We start from the raw sequence: 12,640 nt of genomic DNA, 5'->3' as shown, positions 1-12,640 counted from the left end.
TAAGTTCGCCGATGACACGACCGTGGTGGGTCTGAATGTGAACAAAACAAAAGAGATGGTTGTTGACTTCAGGAGGGCACGGAGTGACCACTCTCTGCTGAACATCAACGACTCCTCGGTAAAGATCATTAAGAGCACCAAATTTCTTGATGTACACCTGGTGGAGAATCTTACCTGGTTCCTCAACACCAGCTCCATAGCAAAGAAAGCCCAGCAGCGTCTCTACTTTCAGCGAAGGCTGTGGAAAGTCCACCACCCCCCCCCCCCCCATCCTCATCACATTCTACAGAGGTTGTATTGAGAGCATCCTGAGCAGCTGCATCACTGCCTGGTTCAGAAATTGCACTATCTCGGATTGCAAAACCTTGCAGTGGATAGGGAGGTCAGTTGAGAAGATCATCGGAGTCTCTCTTCCTGCCATTACAGTCATTTACACTCACGCTGCATCCGCAAAGTACTATTAAGGACCCCACGCACCCTCATACAAACTCTTCTCCCTCCTGCCGTCTGGGAAAAGGCATCGAAGCATTCGGGCTCTCACAACCAGACTATGTAACAGTTTCTTCCCCCAAGCCATCAGACTCCTCAATACCCAGAGCCTAGACTGACACCAACCTACTGCCCTCTACTGTGCCTATTGTCTTGTTTATTATTTATTGTAATGCCTGCACTGTTTTGTGCACTTTATGCAGTCCTGGATAGGTCTATAGTCTAGTGTAGTTTTTTCTGTGTTGTTTTTACGTAGTTCAGTGTAGTTTTTGTATTGTTTCATGTATCACCATGGTCCTGAAAAATGTCTCGATTTTACTGTGTACTGTACTAGCAGTTATGGTCGAAATTACTTGACCTGACTTGATAAATTACAGTAAGAAATTCTGCACACATTGGTTGATTAACGTAGGGTGGATGTAGGGTGTAAGTTGAATGAAGAGTTAAAATTGGCATGTCGCAAAGGTAATGTCATGGGGGATTTCAACATGCAGGTAGACTGGGAGAATCAGAATGGTACTGGACTCCAAGAAAGGGAGTTTGTGGAGTGCCTCCAAGATGGATTCTTAGAACAGCTTGTACTGGAGCCTACCAGGGAGAAGGCAATTCTAGATTTAGTGTTCTGCAATGAACCAGATTTGATCAGGGACCTCGAGGTAATGGAACCATTAGGAGGTAGTGACCATAATATGATATATTTTAACCTACAATTTGAGAAGGAGAAGGGAAAATCGGATGTGTCAGTATTACAGTTGAACAAAGGGAACTATGGAGCTATGAGGTAGGAGCTGGCCAAAGTTCAATGGAACAATACCCTAGCAGGGAAGACAGTGGAACAACAATGGCAAGTATTTCTGGGAATAATGCAGAAGGTGCAGGATCAGTTCATTCCAAAGAGGAAGAAAGATCCTAGGGGGAGTAAGGGGCGGCCATGGCTGATGAGGGAAGTAAAGGGCAGTATAAAAATAAAAGAGAAGAAGTATAACATAGCAAAGATAAGCAGGAAACCGGAGGACTGGGAAGCTTTTAAAGAGCAACAGAAGATAACAAAAAAGGCAATACACCAAGAAAACATGAGGTACGAAGGTAAACTAGCCAAGAATATAAAGGAGGGTAGTAAAAGCTTCTTTAGGTATGTGAATAGCAAAAAAATAGTTAAGACCAAAATTGGTGAATTTATTATGGGGAACAAGGAAATGGCAGATGAGTTGAACAGGTACTTTGGATCTGTCTTCACTAGGGAAGATACAAACAATCTCCCAGATGTAATAGTGGCCAAAGGAATTAGGGTAAAGGATAAACTGAAGGAAATTTATACATAGGCAAGAAACGGTGTTGGATAGACTGTTCAGTCTGAAGGCTGATAAGTCCCCAGGACCTGATGGTCTGAATCGCAGGGTACTAGAAATCGTGGACGCATTGGTAATCATTTTCCAATGTTCTATAGATTCAGGAACAGTTCCTGCTGATTGGAGGGTGGCTAATGTTGTGCTACTTTTCAAGAAAGGAGGGAGAGAGAAAACAGGGAATTATAGACCGGTTAGCCCAGGGGTGGGCAAACTTTTTGACTTGAGGGCCACAAAGGGTTCTAAAATTTGACAGGGGGGCCAGACCAGGAGCAGATGGACGGAGTGTTTTGGTAATACACCTCATAAGAGAAAATAAAATATCATGGGATATGTAGAAAACATGTGCTTTAATTTCAATTGAAAATGAACAAATGCATTACAACAAAATATCTGTCTTTGAAGTCCCATGGTATTTAGCTATTTATTGAAATGACTTTTAAAACACTGAAAATTAAATGAATAAAATACAGCTTTTTTTAATAGTAACAGTTATTATTTTAAAGCACTGAAAATTCTGTTATCCTTCAAGATATTATCATCATCACTCTCCTCCTGACTGTCTTTATTTCAAAAACGGTAGGAGATGCAGGTCTACTTGTCCTGCTCCTTCTTATTCAATTGTCCCCTGTGCCAAAACTCAACAACGACCCGCACAATGACAGAGCAAGGAGAGCGCGCCGGTATGCGGAGCTCTGTGCTCGCAAATCCCCTCAGGCTATCTCTCTTAGCCAGAACGCTGGCTAATTGTGAGCCGGTTCGGATGTGCCAGGAAATGGGTCGCCACAAGGTCACAAAGTAAAGCGCATATGTGGAGTAATACGCTGCACCTCAACAAAGGTCAATGTATATAGAGTGCGTCATCTATTGGGAAAACGCCAGAATTGGGGGGAGAAAACGTTAACAAGGTTTATTAATATAATTTCATCAAGTTCTGCGGGCCGGATTAAAAAGCTTAACGGGCCACATATGGCCCGCGGGCCATAGTTTGCCCATGCCTGGGTTAGCCTGATGTCAGTGGTGGGAAAGATGCTGGAGTCAATTATAAAAGAGGAAATTACGACACATTTGGATAGCAGTAGAAGGATCAGTCCGAGTCAGCATGGATTTATGAAGGGAAAATCATGCTTGACCAATCTTCTGGAGTTTTTTGAGGATGTAACTATGAAAATGGACAAGGGAGAGCCAGTGGATGTAGTGCACCTGGACTTACAGAAAGCTTTTGATAAAGTCCCACATAGGAGATTAGTGGGCAAAATTAGGGCACATGGTATTGGGGGCAGAGTACTGACATGGATTGAAAATTGGCTGGCTGACAGGAAACAAAGAGTAGCAATTAATGGGTCCCTTTTGGAATGGCAGGCTGTGACCAGTGGGGTACCGCAAGGTTCAGTGCTGGGACCGCAGCTGTTTACAATATACATTGATGATTTAGATGAAGGGATTAAAAGTAACATTAGCAAATTTGCCGATGACACAAAGCTGGGTGGCAGTGTGAAATGTCAGGAGGATGTTATGAGAATGCAGGGTGACAGGTTGGGTGAGTGGGCAAATGTATGGCAGATGCAGTTTAATGTGGATAAATGTGAGGTTATCCACTTTGGTGGCAAGAACAGGAAGGCAGATTACTATCTAAATGGAGTCAAGTTAGGAAAAGGGAAAGTACAATGAGATCTAGGTGTTCTTGTACATCAGTCAATGAATGCAGGTACAGCAGGCAGTGAAGAAAGCTAATGGCATGCTGGCCTTTATAACAAGGGGAATTGAGTATAGGAGTAAAGAGGTCCTTCTGCAGCTGTACAGGGCCCTGGTGAGACCCCACCTGGAGTATTGTGTGCAGTTTTGGTCTCCAAATTTGAGGAAGAACATTCTTGCTATTGAGCAAGTGCAGTGTAGGTTCACAAGATTAATTCCCGGAATGGCAGGACTGCCATATGTTGAAAGATTGGAGCGACTGGGCTTGTATACACAGGAATTTAGAAGGATGAAAGGGGATCTGATTGAAACATATGATTATTAAGGGATTGGACACGCTAGAGGCAGGAAACATGATCCTGAGATTGGGGGAGTCCAGAACCAGAGGCCACAGTTTAAGAATAAGGGGTAGGCCTTTTAGAACTGAGTTGAGAAAAAATTTTTCACCCAGAGAGTTGTGGATCTGTGGAATGCTCTGCCCCAGAAGGCAGTGGAGGCCAATTCTCTGACGCTTTCAAGAGAGAGTTAGATAGAACTCTTAAAGATAGCGGAGTCAAGGGATATGGGAGAAGGCAGGAATGGGGTACTGATTGTGGATGATCAGCCATTATCACAGTGAATGGCGGTGCTGGCTCAAAGGGCCAAATGGCCTACTCCTGCACCTATTGTCAAATACTTATATATCTGATCCTTTAGAAGACCCTCCAATAACTTACCTAATACTGATGTCAGACTCATTGGCCTATAAACTCCTGTCTTATTCTTAGAGACTTCCTTAAACAACGGAACAAAATTAGCAAGCCTTCAATCCTCTGGCACCTCACCTGTGGCTAAGGACATTTAAAACATCTCTGCTAGGAGGGAACACATTGTCAGGCTCTGGGAATTTACCTAACCTAATTTGCCTCAAGACAGCAAACACCTTCTCCTCTGTAATCTGTATACAATCCATGGGCTCACTGCTGCCTCTATAGACTATGCAAACAATGCATTTAATGACTCCCTCATCTCTTTTGGTTCCATGCATAGATGACCATTCTGATTTTCCAGAGGACTAACTTTGTCCTTTGCTATCCTTTTGTTCTTAATATATCTGTAGAAGCCCTGTGATTCTCCTTGAGTTAGTCTGCTAGAGCAACCTCATGCCTTTTTTTAAACCCTCTTGATTTCCTTCTAAAGTGTTCTCATGTATTTTTTATACTGAAATAGCTAATTTGCTCCTTTCTGCCTAAACCTGCCATGTACGACCTTCTTTTCCTTAACCGGGGCCTCAATATGTCTCAAACACCAAGGTTCCCTAAACCTGTTAACCTTGTCTCTTATTCTGTCAGAAACATGTGATCTTAACTCTCAAAATTACATTTTTGAAGGCTTTGCCATTTACCAAGTACACCTTTGACACAATCCATAGTGGCCAGATCATTTCTGGTATCATCCAAATTGGCCTTGGCCTTTCTCCAATTTAAAATCTTAATCTGAGGACCAGACCTATCCTTCTCCATAATTATCTTAAAAGTAATGGCATTATAATTATTAGATGTAAAGTGCTCCCCTACATAATGTTCTGTCACCTGCCCTGTCTCATTTCCCAATAGGAGCTAGTATTGCACTCTCTCTAGGAGAAACCTCTAAATACTGATTGAAGAAACTGTCCTGAACGCATTTGACAAACTATCCCATCCAGCCCTTTAACAGTATGGGAGTCCTAGTCTATATGTTGGAAGGCAGATTACTATCTAAGTGGAGTCAAGTTAGGAAAAGGGGAAGTACAACGAGATCTAGGTGTTCTTGTACATCAGTCAATGAAAGCAAGCATGCAGGTACAGCAGACAGTGAAGAAAGCTAATGGCATGATGGCCTTTATAACAAGAGGAATTGAGTATAGGAGTAAAGAGGTCCTTCTGCAGCTGTACAGGGCCCTGGTGAGACCCCACCTGGAGTATTGTGTGCAGTTTTGGTCTCCAAATTTGAGGAAGGACATTCTTGCTATTAAGGGTGTGCAGTGTAGGTTCACAAGGTTAATTCCTGGAATGGCGGGACTGTTATATGTTGAAAGATTGGAGCGACTGGGCTTGTATACACTGGAATTTAGAAGGATGAGAGGGGATCTGATTGAAACATATAAGATTATTAAGGGATTTGACACGCTGGAGGCAGGAAGCATGTTCCCGCTGATGGGTGAGTCCAGAACTAGAGGCCACAGTTTCAGAATAAGGGGTAAGCCATTCAGAACAGAGATGTGGAAAATTTTTCACCCAGAGAGTGGTGGATATGTGGAATGCTCTGCCCCAGAAGGTAGTGGAGGCCAAGGCTCTGGATGCATTCAAGAAAGAGTTAGATAGAGCTCTTATAGATAGCGGGGTCAAGGGTTATAGGGAGAGGACAGGAACGGGGTACTGATTGTGAATGATCAGCCGTGATCACGGTGAATGGCGGTGCTGGCTAGAAGGGCTGAATGGCCTACTCCTGCACCTACTGTCTATTGTCTATTAAATACAATCAGAGAAATATATAATTTTTATTAATGGAAACAGCAACAAATAGGATACTCTTCATGTGAGATTATGTTGCTGGTGGGTAAGTGTCTTGGTGTTCATTTGGTTTCCACTGGTAGGTGAGACTTGAACTAGTGTACATAGCCTCAAGATTCAGGGGAACAGATTTAGGTTGGAGATGAGGAATTGCTTTTCCCAGAGAGTGGTGAATCTGTGGAGTTCTCTGCCCAATGAAGCAGTGGAGGCTACCTCAGTAAATATATTTAAGATAATGTTGGATAGATTTTTGCATAGTAGCAGATTTAAGGGTTATGGGGAAAAGGCAGGTAGGTGGCGATGAGTCCATGGCCAAGTCAGCTATGATCTTATTGAATAGCAGAACAGACTTGTCAGGCCAGAGGGCCTATGCCTGCTCCTATTTCTTATTTTCTTATTATACTTCCACTCGCTTCATGCAGCAGCAATTTCAATTCATTAGCTACCAGTTAAGCAATATGGTACTGTAATATTCTAAGCCTCCACTCCATCCCATGCCCACTAGTTCATATTATTCACAAAGTGACCTCAAATTCAAGGTATCAGGTCCCACACTTGAAATGAACAACCTATCTAAAGTGCAACTAAGTCACTAATTAGCATCACGAAATAACATAGAAGCGCTGAAGAAAAGATTTACAAATGTTATTTATATGGACATTCCCTCTTCATACAATATATGGCATGATACAGTACAGAAAGAAATGGGTTAGCCAGTTTTTAGCTATATCCAATTAAGCCAAGTCTCTTGATCTTTCCACAAAGCCTTATAAATATATCAGTTGTCACATTATTAGGTACACCTGCTCATTAACGTAAATATCTAATCAGCCAATAATGTGGCAGTAGCTCAATGCATAAAAGCATGCAGACATGGTCAAGAGGTTCAGTTGTTGTTCAGACCAAACATCAGAATGGGGAAAAATGTCTTTTAAGTAACGTTGACCATGAAATGATTGTTGGTGCCAGCTGGGGTGGTTTGAGTATCTCAGAAACTGCTGATCTCCTGGAATTTTCACACACAACAGTCTCTAAAGTTTACAGAGAATGGTGTGAAAACAAATAAAATATCCAGTGAGTCGCAGTTCTATGGGGAAAAACGCCTTGTTAATGAGAGAGGTCAGAGGAGAATAGCCAGATTGGTTCAAGCTAAGGGGAAGGCAACAATAACGCAAGTAACCACAACAGTGATGTGCAGAAGAACATCTTTAAATGCACGACACATCAAACCTTGAACTGGATGGGCTACAGCAGCAAAAGACCATGAACATACACTCAGTGAATCTATTTTCCTTTTTGAAATATGCTTCTTCTATTCCAGAACATATCAGGTCTGAATTGTTTATTCCTAATGTCACCTTTAGTCAATCACTTTTAGCTGGCCATCAATCCTCAAACCCACAGGAAATATTTTTTTCAATACTTACTTCATTAAAACCAATTAAAGTATTAAACTTTAACAAACCTCTTCTTAACGCTCTCAGGAAATTCAACTTCTACAGAAATTGGCTAACTGAAAATGGTTATTAATTTATGTCAATAATGAGAGAGACAGACACAGAATACACAAGGTTTGGAAAGGAGAGGGAAAGAGCTGAAACCCAGAGGGAGAAGGAGAAACAGAGGAAACATGAGATGGATATGGAGAAGTTAAGGCAAGAGCGAAGAGCTCAAGGGCCAGACCGAGAGGAGAGGTTTAATGTTAGTAGGGAGTTTAGGTTAGTACCTCCGTTTGAGGAGACGGATATTGATAGTTATTTCTTGCATTTTGAAAAGGTGGCAGTGAGTCAGAAGTCGCCCAGAGATCAGTGGGTGGCGTTGTTACAAAGTGTGTTAAAACGGAAGGCACAACGGGCATATGCAGCGTTGTCTATGGAGGAGGAGGAGTCTGAGAATTATGAGGAAGTAAAAGAGGCCATTCTTCGGGCCTATGAATTGGTACCTGAGGCCTATAGACAAAAGTTCAGAAATTTAAAGAAAGTGTGGAATCAGACATATGCAGAGTTTGCCTATGAGAAGGGTGTGCTTCTTGGATTGTTGGTGTGCAGCAGAAATGGTGTAAGAAGATTTTTGGCGTTTAAGGGAATTAATTCTGATTGAGGAATTTAAAGCTTGTGTTTCGGATGATATCCAGATGTATTTGAACGAGAAGCCGAATAAGTCCATATCCAAATTTGCTAGGTTTGCAGATAAATATGCCCTAACCCACAAGACAAAGTTTTCCTCGAATAAGAGTTACCAGAAAGACCGTGGGAACGGTAGAGAAAGCCCGCCGGCTGAGGCAGAGATTCAGCCAGGAGCTAGTGGTAAAAATAAGGAGGAAGAAAGGCAAGACGGCAGGAGGGGTCCTGGCTTGACCTGTTTTAATTGTGGAAAGGTTGGTCATATTGCAACTAAGTGCTTTGCTCCAAGGAAGGAGACAGGAAAAGGGAAAGCAACAGTCCCTACAGGATGTATTGTGTTGATCAGTAAATCGACGAGAAAACCCCAGGTAGATAGAATACGAGAGGAGCGTGAGAAATTTATTTCAGAAGGGACCGTGTCTGTGAAAGGGGGAGAAACACCAGTTCCAGGGCGGATCTGGAAAGACACTGGAGCTGAGCAGTCATTGATTCTCAGTAAGGTACTAGATTTTGGTCCCGAGACTGCAGAGGTAGCTTTGAGAGGCATAGGAAAAGGGACAGAAGCTGTGCCTTTGCATAGGATCATTATAAATTGTGAGCTGGAATCTGGACCAGTTGAAATAGGGGTGCGATCAGAATTTCCGAGAACTGATGTAAACATCCTTCTGGGTAACGATTTAGCTGGTGGTGAAGTTTGGTCGGCCATGGAGCTGATGAGCCAGCCTGTAAGTGTTGAGGACCTGCCCCTAGGTTCCAAGATCTATCCCGCATGCGTGACCACTCGCAGCATATTGAGAAAGGCAGCTGAGAAAGAGACCAGTTTAATTCAGGCCAGTATCGATTTGGCCGAGATGTTTCTACCGACCCTGTACCAAGAGGGGTTAGTTGGTGGTAAAACGGAGAATAGGGAGGTGAAAGAGAGTAAGGGAGAGGAGGTAGACCTACCCTTAGCCAGGAGGAAATTTATAGAGGCACAGAGTAAAAATGAGAAACAGATAAGGCTGTTAGAAGGTTCAGGGTTGGACATGGATGATCTGTCTGGCTTGACAGAACTGTTTGAAGAAGTTGAAAATTTTAAAGGTGTTCCCGATAATGAAATGAGGGCAGTCCTAGATGAAAAGGATGCCATTACCTTGAAGGAGTCTGCTGGATTGGCAGATGAGGTTGTTTCAGCCTGCAGGGTTGAGTTTACTCCGGAAGGGAGTTGCCCAGAGAGTGACTGGGAGGATCAGGGGAACTTAGAATTTGAAAAGGGAATGGGTAGTGAAAGCCTGGAAGAGGCAGATGTCCCGTTTGAGTGTGTTCAAGATGTGGATGCACGTGGTACTGAACCTAGTAATGAAACTCAGGAAAAGTCTGAGGCATTTGATTCAGTTAAAAAGGAATGCAGTCCTTGTGGGTCAGATGGACTTGGTTCAGTGAAGAAAGGGTTAACCTTGGTACTAGTGGGAAGTGAGAATTCCCAGTTGTTTGTGTTCGAAGGTGTGTTAAAAGTTAGCGAGGAGATAAAAGGTGGTGATGTGGATATTATTATTGAAGGGAAAAGGAAAAGTGTAGTTCCTAAATTGAATGAAGAAAACTTAATGTCTGGATTGGTGTCAGAAGCAGTAACCAGGCTGAAGGGACAATGGCTTGTTAACACAGTGCCTGCAAATCAATTACAGTTTGATTTGGAATGTAAAGGTGCCCCACGTGCTAATGTTATTCAAGGGTGTGCTGTGAAGAGGCAGAATTTGAAATGTTGTTTGGACAAAGCGGGATCGCTTGCAGATATTAAACTGACAACTGATAGAATGAAGGGTCCTGAAGATAAAACTAACGACTTGCTTAAAAATAAAGAATTGTGTGGATGTTCAGAAAATGGGCTACGTTTGGAAAACATTGTTGATAAAATAACTCCTATGAAAGGAGCATGCAAAAGCCTATCCCACACTGGTACGCAAGCTAACCACTTGGGAGTTAATTAACTCTTTAATTAACAAGATCCAGTTTTAAGGGATTTCGACAAAGCATGTAAATAATAAAGACAACACCATGGAAGATTGACTGTTAAGTTTGAAAGTAAAATAAAGATTGGTATTTGCATGAACTTTTGTAATATACACGTAAGCTAAGATCACAACTCTTTAGTTTTGTTTGCTGAAAAAAAGGAATAAAAATAAGTGGTTATTAAATTGGAGTCTGATGCTACAGGAATTTATTAAGGTGCGAGATATTAAAGGAAGTGACAATATAATCGCTAACTGTTTAGATGCTGAATTGAATATATAACTATTATTCTGTAGTGAAAAAAAACTCTTTTGTATTGTGTTAGATTCTGAAATTCTGTAAGACTCTGTATTAGTTAATTTTTTACCTGCGGCAAAAATCCTTAGAAGGATGGGGGGGTGTTACGAAGGTGGAGCAACTCTGAGGGGCCGAAGGGTGCAAAGTCGCCCCCTCCTTTTTGAGAATCGCAAGATCATTATTATTTTGGGTCTGAGACCCAGGAAATGAGAGAGATACACAGCATGTCAGTAATGAGAGAGAGAGACACACAGAATACACAAGGTTTGGAATGTCTCCTGACATAAGCGGAACGGAACCGCTGATCACTGCTATTGTCTCTTGGAGAAGGAATTGCGTATTGAGTACTATACTATTCATTGAAGCCCCTCAGGGGACAACTACAGTGGTCTGGTTGAGGGATTGCATCATCCCAACCTGACTGACATCTGAGACCCCGTGAGCGAGGATAAAAGAGGGGTCTGGGGAACAACCCCTTTGGAAGCGCCAGGAGAAACGCTAGAAATCCAGTGACAGCGTTTTATAGCGAAAGCCGGTAGGAGCTCGTGTGCGTCCTCCCTTGCCTGGGTGGCGGGCTCATCACGGAAGAATGGTTTACCTAAAGGAGAGGTCACACTTGAACAGCAACGACCACGAGACACCTAATGGATCGAAATCATAAAGAAAAGACGGCAAGTTTTTCTCTATCTCTCTCTCTCTCCAACAATTGCAACACAGCGACAACTAAACGATGGCAGCTTGTGTGAACTGCAGCGAACTTTATATTTCCATCGGACAATTCATTATCCCCTAGACAATGATAGAGCTTATTTCTTATTGATTATTATTATACCCGCACTTTTAGGTTTAGTATTGATGACGTATATTATCTGTATACTTGCATTGATATTAATTTTGTGTATTTTTGCTAATAAATGCTGTTACAAATAGTATCATCAGACTTCAATGGACGTCTCTATCTTTGCTGGAAAGTAACCCAGTTACAGGGTTCGTAACAATGTATAACTAATAAAATGTTTATGTTCCTTACCATTATCATTGGGATGCACAACGTATCACAAACAGTCAGTAGAAACTCTGAGAAATTCTCTAAAACATTCTCATTTACAATATCAGGAGATGTGAAAGTATTTTCTTGCAATGAAGGATCCTTCCGACAATCAACTGCTAACCTACAAAAGAATAGTTTGAGCATGAAAGTATTTTCAGAAGTTCTGTAGCATTATATTGTCACAACAAAGGAAATAAACTGCAGTCTTGAAATCGCAAACAGAAGAAAAAAGTAAGATAAAGGTACTTCTGTGGCAGAGAAACTCATTTTCATGCTCTGTTACATATGAAAACTGCTCTCAAAATAGGCTTTTCAATCTGTCACAGACTTGCAATTGAGGAAAAATAACTAATACTACCCATTCACAGCAGTTATCCAATCCCAAGGATTTTGTCTCCTATTTCTTATTTGGCATCCATGACATATGATAATAAAATAAAAAAACTCCTGAACATTCCTTTTGCTGCTCTGAATTTGTACTTCTGGTCACTGCTACAGTCAAAGTTTATTGCATATGAAAACCATTTGGTCCATTGGGCCCAGGCTGGCTCCCAGCAGAGCACATCCTATCAATCCTTTTCCCCCATTTCCTTTTTCTTCCCCTGTAGCCGCATAACTTACTCTCTGTCATGCGTCTATCAATTCTTTTGCCACATACAAGAGGATAGCTTAAGATTAGCCAATTAACTTAATGCATGATTTGGGATAGGGATAACACCTGATAGAAAACCCAGCTGTCACAGAAGGGTATGTAGAATTAACACAGGCAGCACCCTTGCCAGGACTGATTAAGTGCTGCTAGGGCTGTGAAAGAGCACTTCTGCCAGCTGTGGCATTGTGTGTTCCTAGGCCCACATATCTCCATTTGCATTATCAATGAACTTCCTTCCATCATAAGGTCAGAAAAGGAGATGGAAATAATGCATAATATTCCTGCATGCAACACGACAGAGACAACATTCAAGCATAAGTGGCAGGTAACACACGTTCCACTAAAGTGCAAGGCAATGACCATCTCCTATTAGTATTCAATAACATCATTTTCCAGCCCTCCCTCTAGCAACAATATCTTGGAGATTGTAAAAATGCCATACCACAACAGATCAGAAGCTGAGTATG

At 42.0% G+C, this 12,640-nt stretch overlaps 1 protein-coding gene across 1 annotated transcript in view; it reads right to left on the bottom strand.

Moving 5' to 3' along the window:
- The window catches only part of LOC132382739 (meiosis inhibitor protein 1-like), a 184,750-nt gene that overhangs the window by 53,516 nt on the left and 118,594 nt on the right, over positions 1–12,640 (bottom strand). The window contains exon 17 of the mRNA XM_059953189.1: positions 11,501–11,642. Coding sequence (XP_059809172.1) covers positions 11,501–11,642 — 142 coding nt within the window. The remainder of the gene's footprint in view (positions 1–11,500; positions 11,643–12,640) is intronic.

This window comes from Hypanus sabinus, chromosome 29 (genome assembly GCF_030144855.1).
Source record: "Hypanus sabinus isolate sHypSab1 chromosome 29, sHypSab1.hap1, whole genome shotgun sequence".
NCBI classification, from domain to species: domain Eukaryota; kingdom Metazoa; phylum Chordata; class Chondrichthyes; order Myliobatiformes; family Dasyatidae; genus Hypanus; species Hypanus sabinus.
This window is presented reverse-complemented; position numbering and strand designations above follow the sequence as displayed.